We start from the raw sequence: 14,443 nt of genomic DNA, 5'->3' as shown, positions 1-14,443 counted from the left end.
TAACCACCTATATCCGTGGAGTCGACCACTGGTCGCCATTTCAGACTGCACAAAAGAGGCAAATTCCGAGAATAAAGTCGAAATATTTCGACTTTTTTCTCGTAACATTTCGACTTTATTCTCGTAACATTTCGACTTTTTTCTCGTAACATTTCGACTTTATTCTCGTAGTTTCGAGTTTATTCTCGAAATATTACGAGTTTATTCTCGAAATATTACGAGTTTAATCTCGTAATCTTACATTTATTTATTTTTTAAGGTGGCACTAAAACGCCGTCGTAATAATTAAACCATGACAAACAAACAAAAAACAATTTGAAAGAAAAGTGTTTTTCGATATTGGCCTTCTGTGAAACGCATTGTTAGTTGTATCGATTGGCACCGGTGTGAAATGGTGTGCATTTAGAGAGTCTGACATCGGTTAATCATATGAATTAATATTAATCATCTATATCAACACAGCTCATCAATATGTGTTTAAATATCAATGGCGCCCTCTGCTGGACAGAAACGAAACCATCTGATGGCTTTGGTCAATTATAAAACTGACACACACGTGTTACTCATTTCATAAATGCGTGTTTTTGTCTTGTTTATGGCAACAGGGTACAATTATACTTTAGTAACTGACATTTAGCTCTTCTATATTGATTTGGCAAATTTCAAGACAAATGGCTTGAGAAAACATCTGGACTCCAGTGAAGAGATTTCTCAAGATCGAAAAATCCAAATTGTATTTCAAATAATGACAAAATATAACTCTACAGTTCAATGCAGGAATCTTAGAAGTTCTCAGAAACGAACCGACCACGGTTTTTTCTCCATCAGCGCTGCAAATGGCACAAGGGTACCGTGGTATTAAGATCGATTTTTAAGATACTACCACAGTAACACCTATGTATTTTAAGTACATCTGAGTATTTTCAATGTGCATTTTCAAAAGTACCATGGTAATATTTTAACACTATTTTTAAAGTACCATGTCAGGAATATTTCAGTACCATGGTAAACGCTACCAATCAAAGGTTTGGACACTGACTCAATCTTTAAAGTCCTGATGAAAGGTAACTGGTGTAACAGATTATCAGGGGGATCAAATGTAGGGCGGGGCTTGGCTCCAAGCATCATTTGTTGATTGGATGTTGAGATGTGGGCGTGGCACTTTAAAAACATAGTTTAAACATGTTTACAATAAAACATATGCACAGATGATTTGCTTACTATTAAATCTATAACATGCATTTTGAAAACAGATGACATTCCATATCATGCCGACTCCATTCACTTTCTCCATAGGGAAACTGAATTTTAACGATAACTTATAAACCGTTAAAGCAGATCTGCTGTCAACTCAGAGGTTGTTTTAACTAAACATCTACATTATTTCAAGTTGTTTTTAAAATAATTATGTTAAAAAGTGGAATCCATGGTGGGAAAACTACATTACCCATGATGCAATGCAAAATTCCACCAATCAGAAAGTCACCAAAAGAACTCATTAGCCCCACCCACTCAATGAAACACATACTTTGCAGTAAACCTAAAATATATAGTTTTTATAAATATAATCCATAACTTAAAATGAAGTTATATTCTAAACCACTGTTTTTAAATCGATTGTTATCCACAATGCCTCACGGGATTGTAGTTCTTTCCCGTCTTTTTGTCTGATTTTCAAATGCTTATTTGCCTAAAACTACACGTGTGTAATGCTGCGATTCTCCTTGTAGCCGGTTGGTTTAATTCATGACTTACGGCGGTTTTACGGACACTTTTTAAAATCCCGATGGGAAAAATGAATGGAAAGAATTCATCTGGAAGCAAAAACTGACTAGTATTTGGGGACGCTACCAAACATGTATCATGAGCACATTTCTATCACTGTTTGCTCCAAAATGAACTCCTAGTTGTTGAGATCATGAGACACGTGAACTGGGTGAAGCGCGTTTGAACGTCTGGACGTGTATTTCTGCCGTTTCTCGTTCACAGTGATATGTGATCTGAATCGAATCTGTTGGCAATGACTTCAAACATCCATCAGTTGGCCAATAACTGAAGAGATCTGATCCGATTCTAATCGTTCAACACTCATATTCCTGAATGTACAGTTTCCAAATGTTTGAGGAGCCGCAGAGCTCAATGTACTGACATACGTGTGCGAGTGTGTTTGTGCTCTTGGCACTCTTTCGGCGAAGTCTAAAAATGCCCTGTAGCCAAAGCGCCAGTGTGTCAGGTAATCCTAAACCACAGCTGAACACACACACACACACACACACACTGGCAGTGTGGAACAATGCCTGGCTTTGTAGGAGCTCGGCAGGAAAACACACATATGTGGTCTAACTGGATCACACGCGTTCGAGCGGTGACTCCCATGATGCTCTGGGGCAGATGCTGCTGCTGGACGTCTGGATGGGCTTCACTGAGGCGTCCTCTGCACGTCCACACACCGCATCGCCCCCCCGAAACACTCGACTCGATCGTTCCATCACTGCAAACACACCAACAGAGAAAATGTGGGAAATGCTATAAAAGACACTTTAGGACACGCTAGCAGTTGCAGCAAAAAAAAAGCATGTTGAGCTGATATTGTATAGTGTCCTCTATAGACAGATCTTGACCAGCGCCAGCGTCGTGGGTTCAAATCCCAGGAAACGCATGCACTGATCAAATGCAAGTCACTTTCGATGAAAGCATCTGTCGAATGCATAAACGTAAATGAATTAAACATAACTAAACAGAGATAATTATACACATTTAAAAATCTTTTCGTAAACGTGTATAATGATACATATTTATAAAACCTATTACACACACTATATAAAACCTACTTATACAGTAAAAAGCTGCACAAACAGCGCGTCTCTCTGATTTATGATCTGTGCTGGATCTGTTTTAAAGCACAAAAATAATGATGAAGAAGAAAACGAGCAGAAACACTATAGCTTTGCTACACGGACCCAATAAAATCTTGAGAAAGCAGAAGAAACGGAGTCGAGGAGCAGAAAGAGTAACAGGATGTGAGGCCCGAGAGCTCGAGTTTCAAACATCAGTGAATCCCTGAGCGAACGGATCGACTTTCAGCAATAAAACCCGGCAGAATCAACACTGAGATTCAGACACACGAGCAACGAGGAGAAACAGACTCGCACGATCTCAAACACAATCATACGCCAGGAAACCTGAAGGAGGAGAAATCTGATCCCAGATCACTTTAAATCCAGCTCATTGTTTCCTCTATTAGCGTTGGACAAGAGCCACTAAAAACAGAGAAACTTTCCATCGATAAACATATTGCTGTGGGAAAACCAAGCTGAACTCCTCCGTTTCATTAACCCGCATAATGCTTTCCAGAAGAATCGTTACTTTATAAAAAAAACAGTCATAACTCAACTCAACTTTATTCAACTCGAACCATCTTATCTGATCAGCAACTGACCATTAATGAGTGAATGTGAAAAAACGCCAGTTTTGTATGTTACGCTGTTATTCCTGCTGCATTCCTCCTTTTTACGCATTCAATTTTTTTTTTTAGAAATTCTTCTTCTTCTTCTTCAAAAAAAAAAAGTATTACTTTCAATATTATTAAAAAATATTATTTGAATACTGTATATCTTTGTATGAAATTTATATAAACATCTAATCTGAGAATTACCAGCATGAACCCAAGTGGAATGAATGGAATTTAAATTCCTTTGAATTAATAACCCGCGATCCGTCAAAATTAGTCAAAATTTATTAAAGCCACATATATTTTACTTGCATAAACTTCACTTTCAGATGAAAAAGTGATTATTTTTCATGCTGCAATGGTTCATTAATAGCCGTGCATATTCATGTTCATCAACAAAATTCAGTCCAGAAGTGTGTGAGATATTGGGAAAAGGCCAAATATATTTCACACACTAATATAACTTCATACATAATTTAACAAAGTATTTTTGACACTAATGGTGCTCCATACACACATGGGTCAAAATGACCCGAACATTTACATGGTTATATCTCGTAAAAAATAATAGTAAAAAAGAAAATCCGAAAGACATAAATGACGTGTAGTTTGAGGCTCTTAAACCGTTTGCAAAGTTTTGTTCCATTACAAAAAACCCTATAAAACCTGCTCATTTTCACTGAAACATGAGATGCAGAAAAACATCCAGAAACATCTGGAGCAGCAACTACACACACACACACACACACACACACACTCATGTTTGTTTGGCATCTTAGTGAGAATACTGCATAGACTCCCATTGATTTTCTATGTGGTTAATGATATTTTCTATCAGCTAACCCAACCCTGACCCCTGAACTCACCCATCAGAACACTAGATTTACATCAGCTACATCTTTTGCCTGATTTACAAACTTTGTGAACAAGTGACGACCAGTCAAATGTCTCACTAGTGGATTGATAAAGTATTTCACAGTAGAAGTGAGGACACTTGGTCCCCACAAGTGTAGACAAACCAGAATATGCACACACAGTCTCTCACACATGAACACACACAGACTCACTCTCTCACTCACACGTGTTCCTCTCACAGGCAGGATTGTGTGTGTTTCTCGTGAGCATCTCTGGTTTCTGCAGAAGATTCATTCTGCTCTTTTCACTGCTAATGCAACCTTAGAGCTACGACACGGATTGAGTTTCTGTCCGGCGCCGTTCGAAGGGAAAACCCACAAACACACACTCACTCCAGCCAGAGAAATAAGACCGACAAACAGCGTAGAATAAATCATAGCATCTCATGTAACAGTGTGTGCTTGTTTGTGTTAGCAGAGAGATGGTAATGCATGTACTGTGCTGTGTTTTGTAACATGAAAAACACTAGTAGTCTGTGGTAATAACATGGTGCTGAATGATTTGTAAATACTGAAAATATCTGCATACTTATAGGCATGTACAATAGATATTGTATATTTATATTTAATGCATATTATAAATATATATATTGTATTAGAAATGTAATTATTTTACTTTTATACAAATTATTTTTAATTAACACAAATTTAGGTATTAATATGTATTAAACACACTTATAATTAGCACATTATAATCATTATAATAGCACATTACAATAATTTTTTATGTAATTTTAAATTACAAAAAATTATTTTTATTTTTAAAATAAATATGAATAACTATGACTAATTAATTCATATATATTATAAATATTCATGTTTTATTATTTTTTATCATTACAAAAATATTATTAGGAAATGTATCATTAATTACATTTAATTAGTATATATTGTAAATATGCATAATTATATAACAAATACATATTATAAAAAAGATTAATCATTTTATTTTTTATAAAAAAATATTTTTTTTTAATTAATTATAAGCCCAAACCTAAAACAAACACAATGCTATTGGCAAAAACTGACTATTTGTACATGAATGATGTTGATGAGTGTGTGTGTGTGTGTGTGTGTGTTACCCCTGCCCTCATTTGTTCTGGTCTCTGATTCTCAAGCATCGTCTCTTGACGGGCGGCTCTGAATCGTCCCTCGGCTCGGATCCCAGATCCGTGTTTTTCTCCCAGGATTGTGTTTGAGTGTGTAAATGCATCTGTGTGGCCATCAGTGTGTTTTTCTCGCGCAGTTTGGGCGGCACCGACCGCGCGTAGGTGTGCTCTACATCCTGTGGCGCTTCCTCCTCCCCCCTGCTCTCTTTCGATTGGTCGCTCCGGCAGTCCGTCTGCTCCGCCGACCAGCAATTGGTCGAGCCGTCGTCCCGCCCACCCAAGTAGCTGTTCTCTTTCACATCTTCACAATCGGAGACAGGAGACGGAATCTGGGCGGAGCCAGAGCCGTCCAATGAAAACGAGGCGGCTTGTATGGCGGTCGAACGAGCCAGTGAGTACAAAGAGGCGGGAGTGACGATTCTGGGCGTGACGACTGATGCGTAAAGTGCTTTGTGCATTGGAGATGTGGGCGTGTGAGTTTCCTCTTTCACCGGCTGTTTGCGGAGACACTGAATCACCTGCCGCTCGGACGCGAGAGGGGAAACGCATCGTTCGGTCTTTACTTTTTGGTTGGTCTCCTCCGAGTGCCCCGGATCGAGCGTACGCTCGTCCTCCTGCTCCTGCAGGCTTCGAATGACTCCTTTGTGGCCTGTTTGAGGGGGAATAGGGATGGGAATGGGAATCGGCACCGGGATTGGCACGAACACCGGATAGGGCGATAACATCATGGGCTGCGGCCAGGGCGGGGGTAAATGGGGCGGGTAGGCGGGGTGGAAGGGCATGTAGGGGGTGGGGAAGGGCTGGAGAAGAGGCGGCGGGGCAAAGGAAGCCCTCTGGACGGGGCTGAGGGGGCGGGGCGGGTTACGGGGAGGATGAGGGGCGGGGCTTCGGAGGCCCTGGGCGTGGAGGGGCGGCCGCACAAAAGGGAGGGGCATCTGAGGTGGGCGTGGCTGTTCCGGAGTAATGTGAGACGGGCCGGCGGGAGAAGAGGGCGACACGCTCGTCTGAATCTTCGGCTGGGACGCTGAGACGGGCGTTCGCTGCTGTGTCGGGGGCGGCGGCGTTTGGACCGAGAGGGTTGACGCTGGTCTGTCCCAGGCCTCCGGGGTGAGGAGTTTCTGGGTTTCCGCGACAGCCGTTTTGGGACGAGTCTCCTCGTCTTTGTGGGCGGAGCCGGGGCCGGAGAGGGCGGCACGAGCTTCGCGGTAAAACACGTCCATCTTGTACTGGTTTAGACATTTGGTGCTGCAGAACTGCAGCCGCTCCTCACCCGAACCAAAGTCCAGATATTCTTTAGTGTGACGCACGTGTTTACACCAATCACACACCTGCAGACAGACAGAGAATACACGGGTGATGTTAAAAATGATGTTACATTTGTTTTTTTATTAATTGCACAACACTTTTTATAAACATTAATAATTTTGCACATGACATATGTATAATTGATGTATTTTTATAAATCTTATATTTTTAATTACTTGTACAAAATACTTTTATATGTACAATCATGTATAAACAATGATATACATAAATATGTACACTTCATACATAAATACTGTATGTATACTTTTTTAATTTTAATGAGCAATAACATTTTATTATTACATTAATATTAATTCAAAGTAATATATTACTGTATGCTTTTAATAGTATATTATTTTACATGGAGAAGTTACATAATATAATGATATATTACTATTATTATCGTTATTGTTATTATTACTATTATTATGTAAAGCTATTAGTTTTCTTTTTCCTTATTTTTTGTCTATGGTCAGTCATCTCAGATAATGACAAAACTAGAACACGTAACTGGATATTTAATATTTTTTTGGATTTATTTCATAATTTACTTCATTTATTTAATTGATAATATGAATAAATAGTATTAATATTATTAATACAATTATATATATACCTTTTTTTTTTTTAATGAATGTAATCCTTAATATTTTTTTTTGCAGTAACTGTTTCTACATGCGGTGCCGCTAATGGACGCTTGAGCTTGTGCTGCATCATGTGAGTGTGTTTATTTACACGCGTGTTGTTGTTCATCTTCATCAGAAGTCTTGAGGGCGTGTCCAGCGTCTGGCCAGGGGGCGGAGACTGGTCACCATGAGGATCCTCATCTCGAGCCTTAAGGAACACAAATACACACAAATACAAACCTGAAGTGCTTTGTTGGTTTGAAATAAAAACATGTTACTTAATTAAAACTATATGGAAAAAACTTTTACATAAAATATGTGATAAAATATTTTAAAAAGATAAAAGATGAAAATAAAAAAATATTAAAATGAAGATTATTAGAATATAAAGGCATCATTAATATTAACAATAATAAACTGTAATAAAAACTATAATAGTATCTCAAAAACAGCAGCTGATTCAAACACAGCGACATTTCACTCGTGATGAAGAAAGTCACGTTAGTCAGTGTGTGTGACACAAAACGCCTTGTTTTCATTCTCAACACTACATCTATTGTTTTAGCAACATCTTTTAGTGAAACGCAATCGTTCTGTAGAGCAAACGGGCTTGCTTTGATATCGTATATATCGCCTGAGAGACACGGACACCTTCAAGTGCGGCTGAAGAATCCAGAGACGTTATTCTGTGAGCAACCAGAGAGAGTGTGTGTGTGAGAGAGTGAACCAGACTGAACGAAGATGATGAACTCTCTCCTGCTGTGTGTGTGTAACCGGAGCGTCCTGTGTGTAAAGTATGCGCTGTAAGATGAATCCTCTCTCTCTCTCTCTCTCTGTCTCAGAGACAGGCTGAAACTCATCAGTGTGTGTGTGACTCTGGACTGATAAATGATCCTGTGTGTTTCTTCTCTCTGTTGTGGGAATGTGGTGCTCGTTAAGCACAAACACAGCAGCCTGTAAAGCGATGCCTTCATACATGTGTGTGTGTGTGTGTGCAGAGGCTGATCTGTCAGTGCAGGACGGTGTTTCTACAGTTTGAGATGTGAGATTCGAGCGCTCAACTGATACGGGTTTACTGACGGTCGATGCCGGTATCTGGAGGTCAGAGTGGCTGATGGCCAAAATAACGCTCATATATAGTCTGAAAACATTCTCTAATCACGCTTCAGTGCAATTAGACAATGCAGGTAAAATAACAACTGTAAAATATTTAAAAATAAAACAGTCTCCTTTATTTTGATTGCTTTTATTTTAAAACATTTAAAAAAATAAATAGTAGTAATAAAACACTTGCTAAAAAAAAAATTACCCGCATGTCAGTCGACATCCGGTAAACCGTAAACATGAGAAGGGTTTGATAAATGTTTGAATTTTTAACATGAAAATAATCGGCAACCTTTTTTCAATTCAAACTTTCTCTAAAATTATGACACTAAAAATGTCATTTGTATTAATTAATTAAAATTATCTTCAACTTTTGGACTACACTGTACAATTTATTTATGGCTAAAAATTCAAATTAATTTTTTTTAAAAAAATTTAATCATTTCTCATTTTATTTATTTCTTTTTAATTGTATGCAATAATTATATATCATTATTATTATTTCTACACAATACTGTCAAAAATGTCCTAATGTCGGCCAGTGAATCAGTCTGACCAATATATCAGTACTTCTTAATTAAATCATAACAATGTAATTTTGAAATAAATAATTTAATATTTTATGTGTATTTAAAATAAACATTGCCTTATTTAGATTTTTTTTAAATTGATAAATTATGGAAATTTGATTATGCTTTTCAAACTTTGTCATATTCTGACACTAAAAATCTAATTTGTATTAATTTACTACAATTAATTAATTAAACTTTGTAGACACTATACAATTAATTTATGGCTAAATATATTTTTTAAAATTCTATTTTTAATGTATTAATTATATTTTATTATTGTTACACAATATTTACTCAAAATTCACCAAAGTCTGTGAGCAGATTTTGAAAAATGGCAGTATATCAGTATATATCGACCGTATATATCGATATATGACCGATATGTCAGTAGTGCTGACGTGTTTTTACCTTGTTTCGTTTGAAGTATGCGCGTCGACACGCGGCGAAACACTTCTCACTGCAGAAACTCTTGAGCTCGGAGCCCATGAGCAGAGAATAACGCTTCATGCCCTCCTTCTGACACCAGACGCACACGATCGGCACGTTCTGGACGTCCTCCACTGAACACAATCGGTCACAATCAATATCACACTGAATGCACATTATTTCATGAGTTTATTTGTGTGTTTTGTGCTGCACACCGGCAGAGGGTTTGATGAGCGGCACGATGACGTTCATGCCGTGCTGCTCCTTCACACGCGGCGACGCCGAGGAAGAGTACGACGGAGACGGAGACGGAGACAGAGGGACGGACGCCGGCTCCTTCTCGCCATTTCTGACGGGCTCTGAGGAAGATGATGATGATGATGTTGATGGCGGCGGCTTCTTCTCTACAGCGTGTGGCTTTGGCACCGAGTTCTCTGGAGGATAAATCACAGTCACATGGAGGAAGCGATGCGAACAGCAGCTGTGAATGTGCGCACGTACCTTTAAGAACTGATATATGGTTGCGTCTGACACGGTTCCGTCCGTCAGCGGCGTCTGAGTCCTGCAGATCCACTTTATCATAGCCGTACCAACCCAACAACTCATTCATGGTGTTTTCAGCAAAGCTCTGCAATACAAACAGACACACGTGTGTTTAGTGACCTGAGATCACAGCAGACTTCTGTTGAAAATAAACATGAAAAATACAATAGATTTAATTTAAATGTAACACTTTTCAAAAAAATAATATAAAAGATTAGTTAACTAAAACTATAAAATTAAAACCGTGAAAAAGCTTTGTCCCTTGAAAAAAAATCCCACACATTTTAACAAAAATATATACAGTCTTAAATGGAATTATTTCAGCTAGTTGCTAAGGCAAAAAGTCTAAGTTCATGTAATAAAATAACCACAACTAAAAAGAAAAGAAAATGATAAATAAAAACACTACAACTTTATGTGATATCGTTTTAAAATATAACATTAATTAAAAATATTTTTAAATTCAGTTTATATTAAATGTTTAATTTTTCATATTTTTATTACAATTATATTTTTTAATAAATGCAATTTTTTGAAGTTTACATTAGATTTAATTAAATATTGTATATTAAATATATTTCATTTTTCATATTATATAAAATATTTGCAATGTTTTTGTTTTTACATTAGTTATCTAAAACAAAAAAAATGTAAAACCATAACCGTCATCACTTGAAAAAAAAAAAATAAATAAAAAAAAAAAAATATATATATATATATATATATATATATATATATATATATCTATTTCTGCTAATTACTAAGGCAAAATGTCTAAGGTCATGTAATAAAATAACTACTATATAATATATAAATATATATATAAAAAATGATAAAAAAAAAAAAAGATAAATAAAAACAACTTTATAATGTGAATTTAAAAAATAATATTAATAAAAAATATGATTTTTTTCCATTTTATATAATTTTATATTAAATGTTTAATGTTCGTATTTTTTATATTAAATGTATATTGAATACATGTATTTTTTAAATAGTTTATTAGATTTAATTAAACATTTTATGATTTTTTTTTTTTTATTAAGACATGATCAATCTTTTTTTATTATTTTAATGTTTAAACGTGAAATATTTCCTTTGATTAATAATTAATTACCCTTTTATTAAATATTATACAATAAATATTTATCTTTCTAATATATCTATCTATATACAGTATGTAAATGTGTGCATGCAGTGTCGTATGTAAATGACTTTTGTAAGATAAATATTTTGGCACTGTTGTGTCGCCACTTGATATCCAATGTAAAATAAGAACCGGAGAAGCACTACTAGGAGAAACCGATGTTATGATGAGACAAACGCTCATCTGTCATCATCACCATCACCATCATCATCATCATCATCATCATATGTGTGTGTTTGATTCGAGAGCAGGCGCTGCTGGGAAAACCGATCCTCACCCATCAAAAAAGCAGCGAATTTCCTGCAAAAACGGGAGCTCGTGATCTCACGACACACAATCTCCCGGGCCGAGAGCTTTCCGTCTGAGATTAGAGGCGTCACTCGATCCGCGGGTAAAAATCACAGGACACCCAACACCGCTGCAGAGTCACAGCCTTCCCAGAATTCCCCCTCCTCTCCAGCGGCCCCGAGACTAATTACATCAGCGCCTCTCTCTCTCTCTCTCTGCGTTCTCGTTAGCGGCAGACGGGCTTCTCCCTTCCTCCGCTTCCATCCCACAATGTTGTTTTTGTTTCTTCTTGGCAGTTCAGACAAACATCTGTTCGGCGAGAGTGACGGGCCCGTCCCGAACCGCGCCGGCCAAAGGCAACAAACCCGCCGCGACCCCTTCCTCGGGCCCGGGGCCGCTTGCATCAGGCCGGGCTTGGGTTTCATGTGTTTGGATTAAAATTAGTTAAGTTGTAACTCTACACCCCCAGTGGATATCGCTCGGGCCGATCCGGAGCGGCTCCCACAGAAAGAGATGGAAAGACTCGCAGAAAGCCCATCGAGCGGCGCTTATAAACACGCCGTGTCACGTATCCGTGTCGCGTATCAAACGCGGTTGCGAAAGAGGTCTGGAGGAAAAGTCAGAGATTGAATAAGGTCATCGTGTCAGCTGTCCGTCGGCGGACGCGTGAGGAGCTGCGCTCACATCTGGAGCCCAAGCGCTTCGGAACGACACTCGAGAGCGGCTCGTGTCAGACAATATCTCTGTTACCGGTGCAAAATCAGCTCAGCGGAGTCCGTGGCTGTGATTCAACTTTTTAGACGGCACTGTGGGCATCGTATGATGTGAACTACAGTGAAAAATGTGCAGCTGTTATCAGAAGGTTCTCACTGTACATGATCTGCCCTTTAATACTGACTTTGGTTAGTGCAACCTAATGCAACCGAGTGATTCGGTCATATTAAATTGACATCAAATACTTTATTTTTTAATGTTTTTATATGACATCTTTTCTTTATTTTTTTTTTTTTTTTTAAATATCTTCATATTAAAAATACTTTATTTTTCACATTTTCATTAAATATATGTTATTTTTCATATTTTTAAATGTAACTTTTTATTCAATGTCATTAAGTTTATATTATTTATTATTTGTCAAAATATTTTGTTAACTATATTTTATGTTTCATATTTATAAGAAACTGTTTTATATTAAATAGTTTATTTTTAAATATTTAAAAATTAAATATGTATATTTAAATTAAACATAATTTTTAATGTATATTAGATATTTTATTTTTTAAGTATTTACATATTTTTCATATTTTATTCAGAACTTTTTATATTAATATTTTATCTTAAAAACGAATTACACAAAGTAAACAATACAGAATATCTTAGGTTTTTTAATATTTACAGTAATATTTTAATATCAAGAACTTAATTTTTCATATTAAATATTTTATTTATGACTTTTATATAGTAAATATTTTTCTATATTTTATTACATATATATATATATATATATATATTTTTTTTTTTTTTTATTAATAACTGTATATATAATAATTGAACAGACATTTTATTTTTATTTTTTTATTATTATTAAATATTAAACGAATTCGGATACATAAAACACTGATTCAGTGTTCACAGCATTTTGGCATGATCTCATGAGTTCCTCGTCTCGACAGCTTCTCTGGGCATCAAATACCTGCTGAAAAACACCAGCAAAAGCTCACTATACTGCTCACTAGTCTCCAGCACGGGATGCTAGTGTACCTTGCGTTCCCATCAAGCTTCTCAACTAGCTTAACCAGCAAGACTTCCTCAGTCAACCAGCTCCACAAAATAAGTTTTGACACGCTTCCCCGGGTAAAGCAACAGCAAAACGGCGCAAACTCACTCAGATCAGTGGTGTTTTTACAAAAGCAGAGCCCAAATGTTGTCCGGTTTAGGCATCTGACTAGCAAGTGGAGCGCAGTTCTGAGAGAAACACAAGTTTCCGTTTCTTACCTTCATCTCGTCGCTCACGTCTCTCTTGACGGGATGAGCGGGTTTTCTGCTGCGCTTGTTCTCCGGCGGTCGCCCCGTTTCCATCTCGGGCATGACTCGCGGAGCGGCGCGCGGAACGGACGCTGTCAGTCGCGGCTGTCACGCGAATCTGACGCGGTGCGGGAACAATGAGAGGAGCGCAGCGGAGATCAGGGGAGGAGGAGGAGGAGGAGGAGGAGGTGAAACTCAACACCCGGCGCCCACCGCCTCCTCCTCCTCCTCCCACCGGCTCCCCCGGATCCGTTTCGGCAGGAATGCAAGGAGCGAGGCTTCAGGTCACGACCAGCGGAACCGCAGCTTCCCTCACAGCACCGCAGTATCTTGTCAAGATTTTTACTGTTAGTAGGAATTGTTTTGTCACGTGACCTAAAATACGCGGCCTCTGAATGAACTGGTTTTACTGAAGTAAACATATCACTTCTTATAAATGAACAGCACATTTGAGAAATATTATTAAAATGGCGCAGCCTCGCATAAGATGAAGATGTCAAATCTATTAGCCTTCCAGAAAATCTGTTTTATTCTAAACTAAGCAGTTGCTCGCCGGCGCCATTTTTTAGATCATGTGACAAGTGGCGTCACGCAATTGGCCCGGTACTACATATATTTGATGGGTTAAGTTGGCTTGAGAAACGCTATTCAAACTTATGATCGGACTAAAACTGACTATTAAAGCTGGGAAAAATCCCATAGACTTACATTGACGGAATGTTCAAATGAGCAACACTATTCAAACTCCTGTCAAAACTCCCAGAATCCCTTGAGACTCAATCAAGCTTCCCTTCTATGTACTGTATTTCTAATCTAAAGGCGCGTTCCCGCCATATCGGAATTACCGTAATTATGAGATTCCAACTTGTAAAAAGCGTTAACGTCCTCGTAGAACTCGTAATTACAACTTGTGAACTGGGAGTCTTCTGAGAA

At 37.6% G+C, this 14,443-nt stretch overlaps 1 protein-coding gene across 1 annotated transcript; it reads right to left on the bottom strand.

Annotated features, from left to right (window-relative positions):
• Positions 1 to 232: 232 nt before the first annotated feature.
• On the bottom strand, positions 233 to 14,092 carry sobpb (sine oculis binding protein homolog (Drosophila) b). The gene is made up of 7 exons (XM_051107393.1): positions 13,481 to 14,092; positions 10,009 to 10,135; positions 9,723 to 9,941; positions 9,490 to 9,641; positions 7,515 to 7,613; positions 5,448 to 6,802; positions 233 to 2,491 (listed from the first exon to the last, which is right to left on the bottom strand). The coding sequence occupies exons 1-6, from the start codon at positions 13,571 to 13,573 to the stop codon at positions 5,456 to 5,458; spliced, it is 2,037 nt and encodes a 678-aa protein (XP_050963350.1). The 5' UTR covers positions 13,574 to 14,092; the 3' UTR covers positions 233 to 2,491; positions 5,448 to 5,455.
• Between the last annotated feature and the right edge of the window lie 351 nt (positions 14,093 to 14,443).

Source organism: Labeo rohita, chromosome 4 (assembly GCF_022985175.1).
Source record: "Labeo rohita strain BAU-BD-2019 chromosome 4, IGBB_LRoh.1.0, whole genome shotgun sequence".
Lineage (NCBI taxonomy): Eukaryota > Metazoa > Chordata > Actinopteri > Cypriniformes > Cyprinidae > Labeo > Labeo rohita.
This window is presented reverse-complemented; position numbering and strand designations above follow the sequence as displayed.

Coding starts and splice junctions, on each gene's coding strand:
- sobpb (XM_051107393.1), bottom strand. CDS start 13,573: ATGCCCGAGATGGAAACGGGGCGACCGCCGGAGAACAAGCGCAGCAGA. Junction 9,942..10,008: donor CCATATATCAGTTCTTAAAG/GTACGTGCGCAC, acceptor TTTATCCTCCAG/AGAACTCGGTGCCAAAGCCA. Junction 9,642..9,722: donor GCTCATCAAACCCTCTGCCG/GTGTGCAGCACA, acceptor GATTGTGTTCAG/TGGAGGACGTCCAGAACGTG.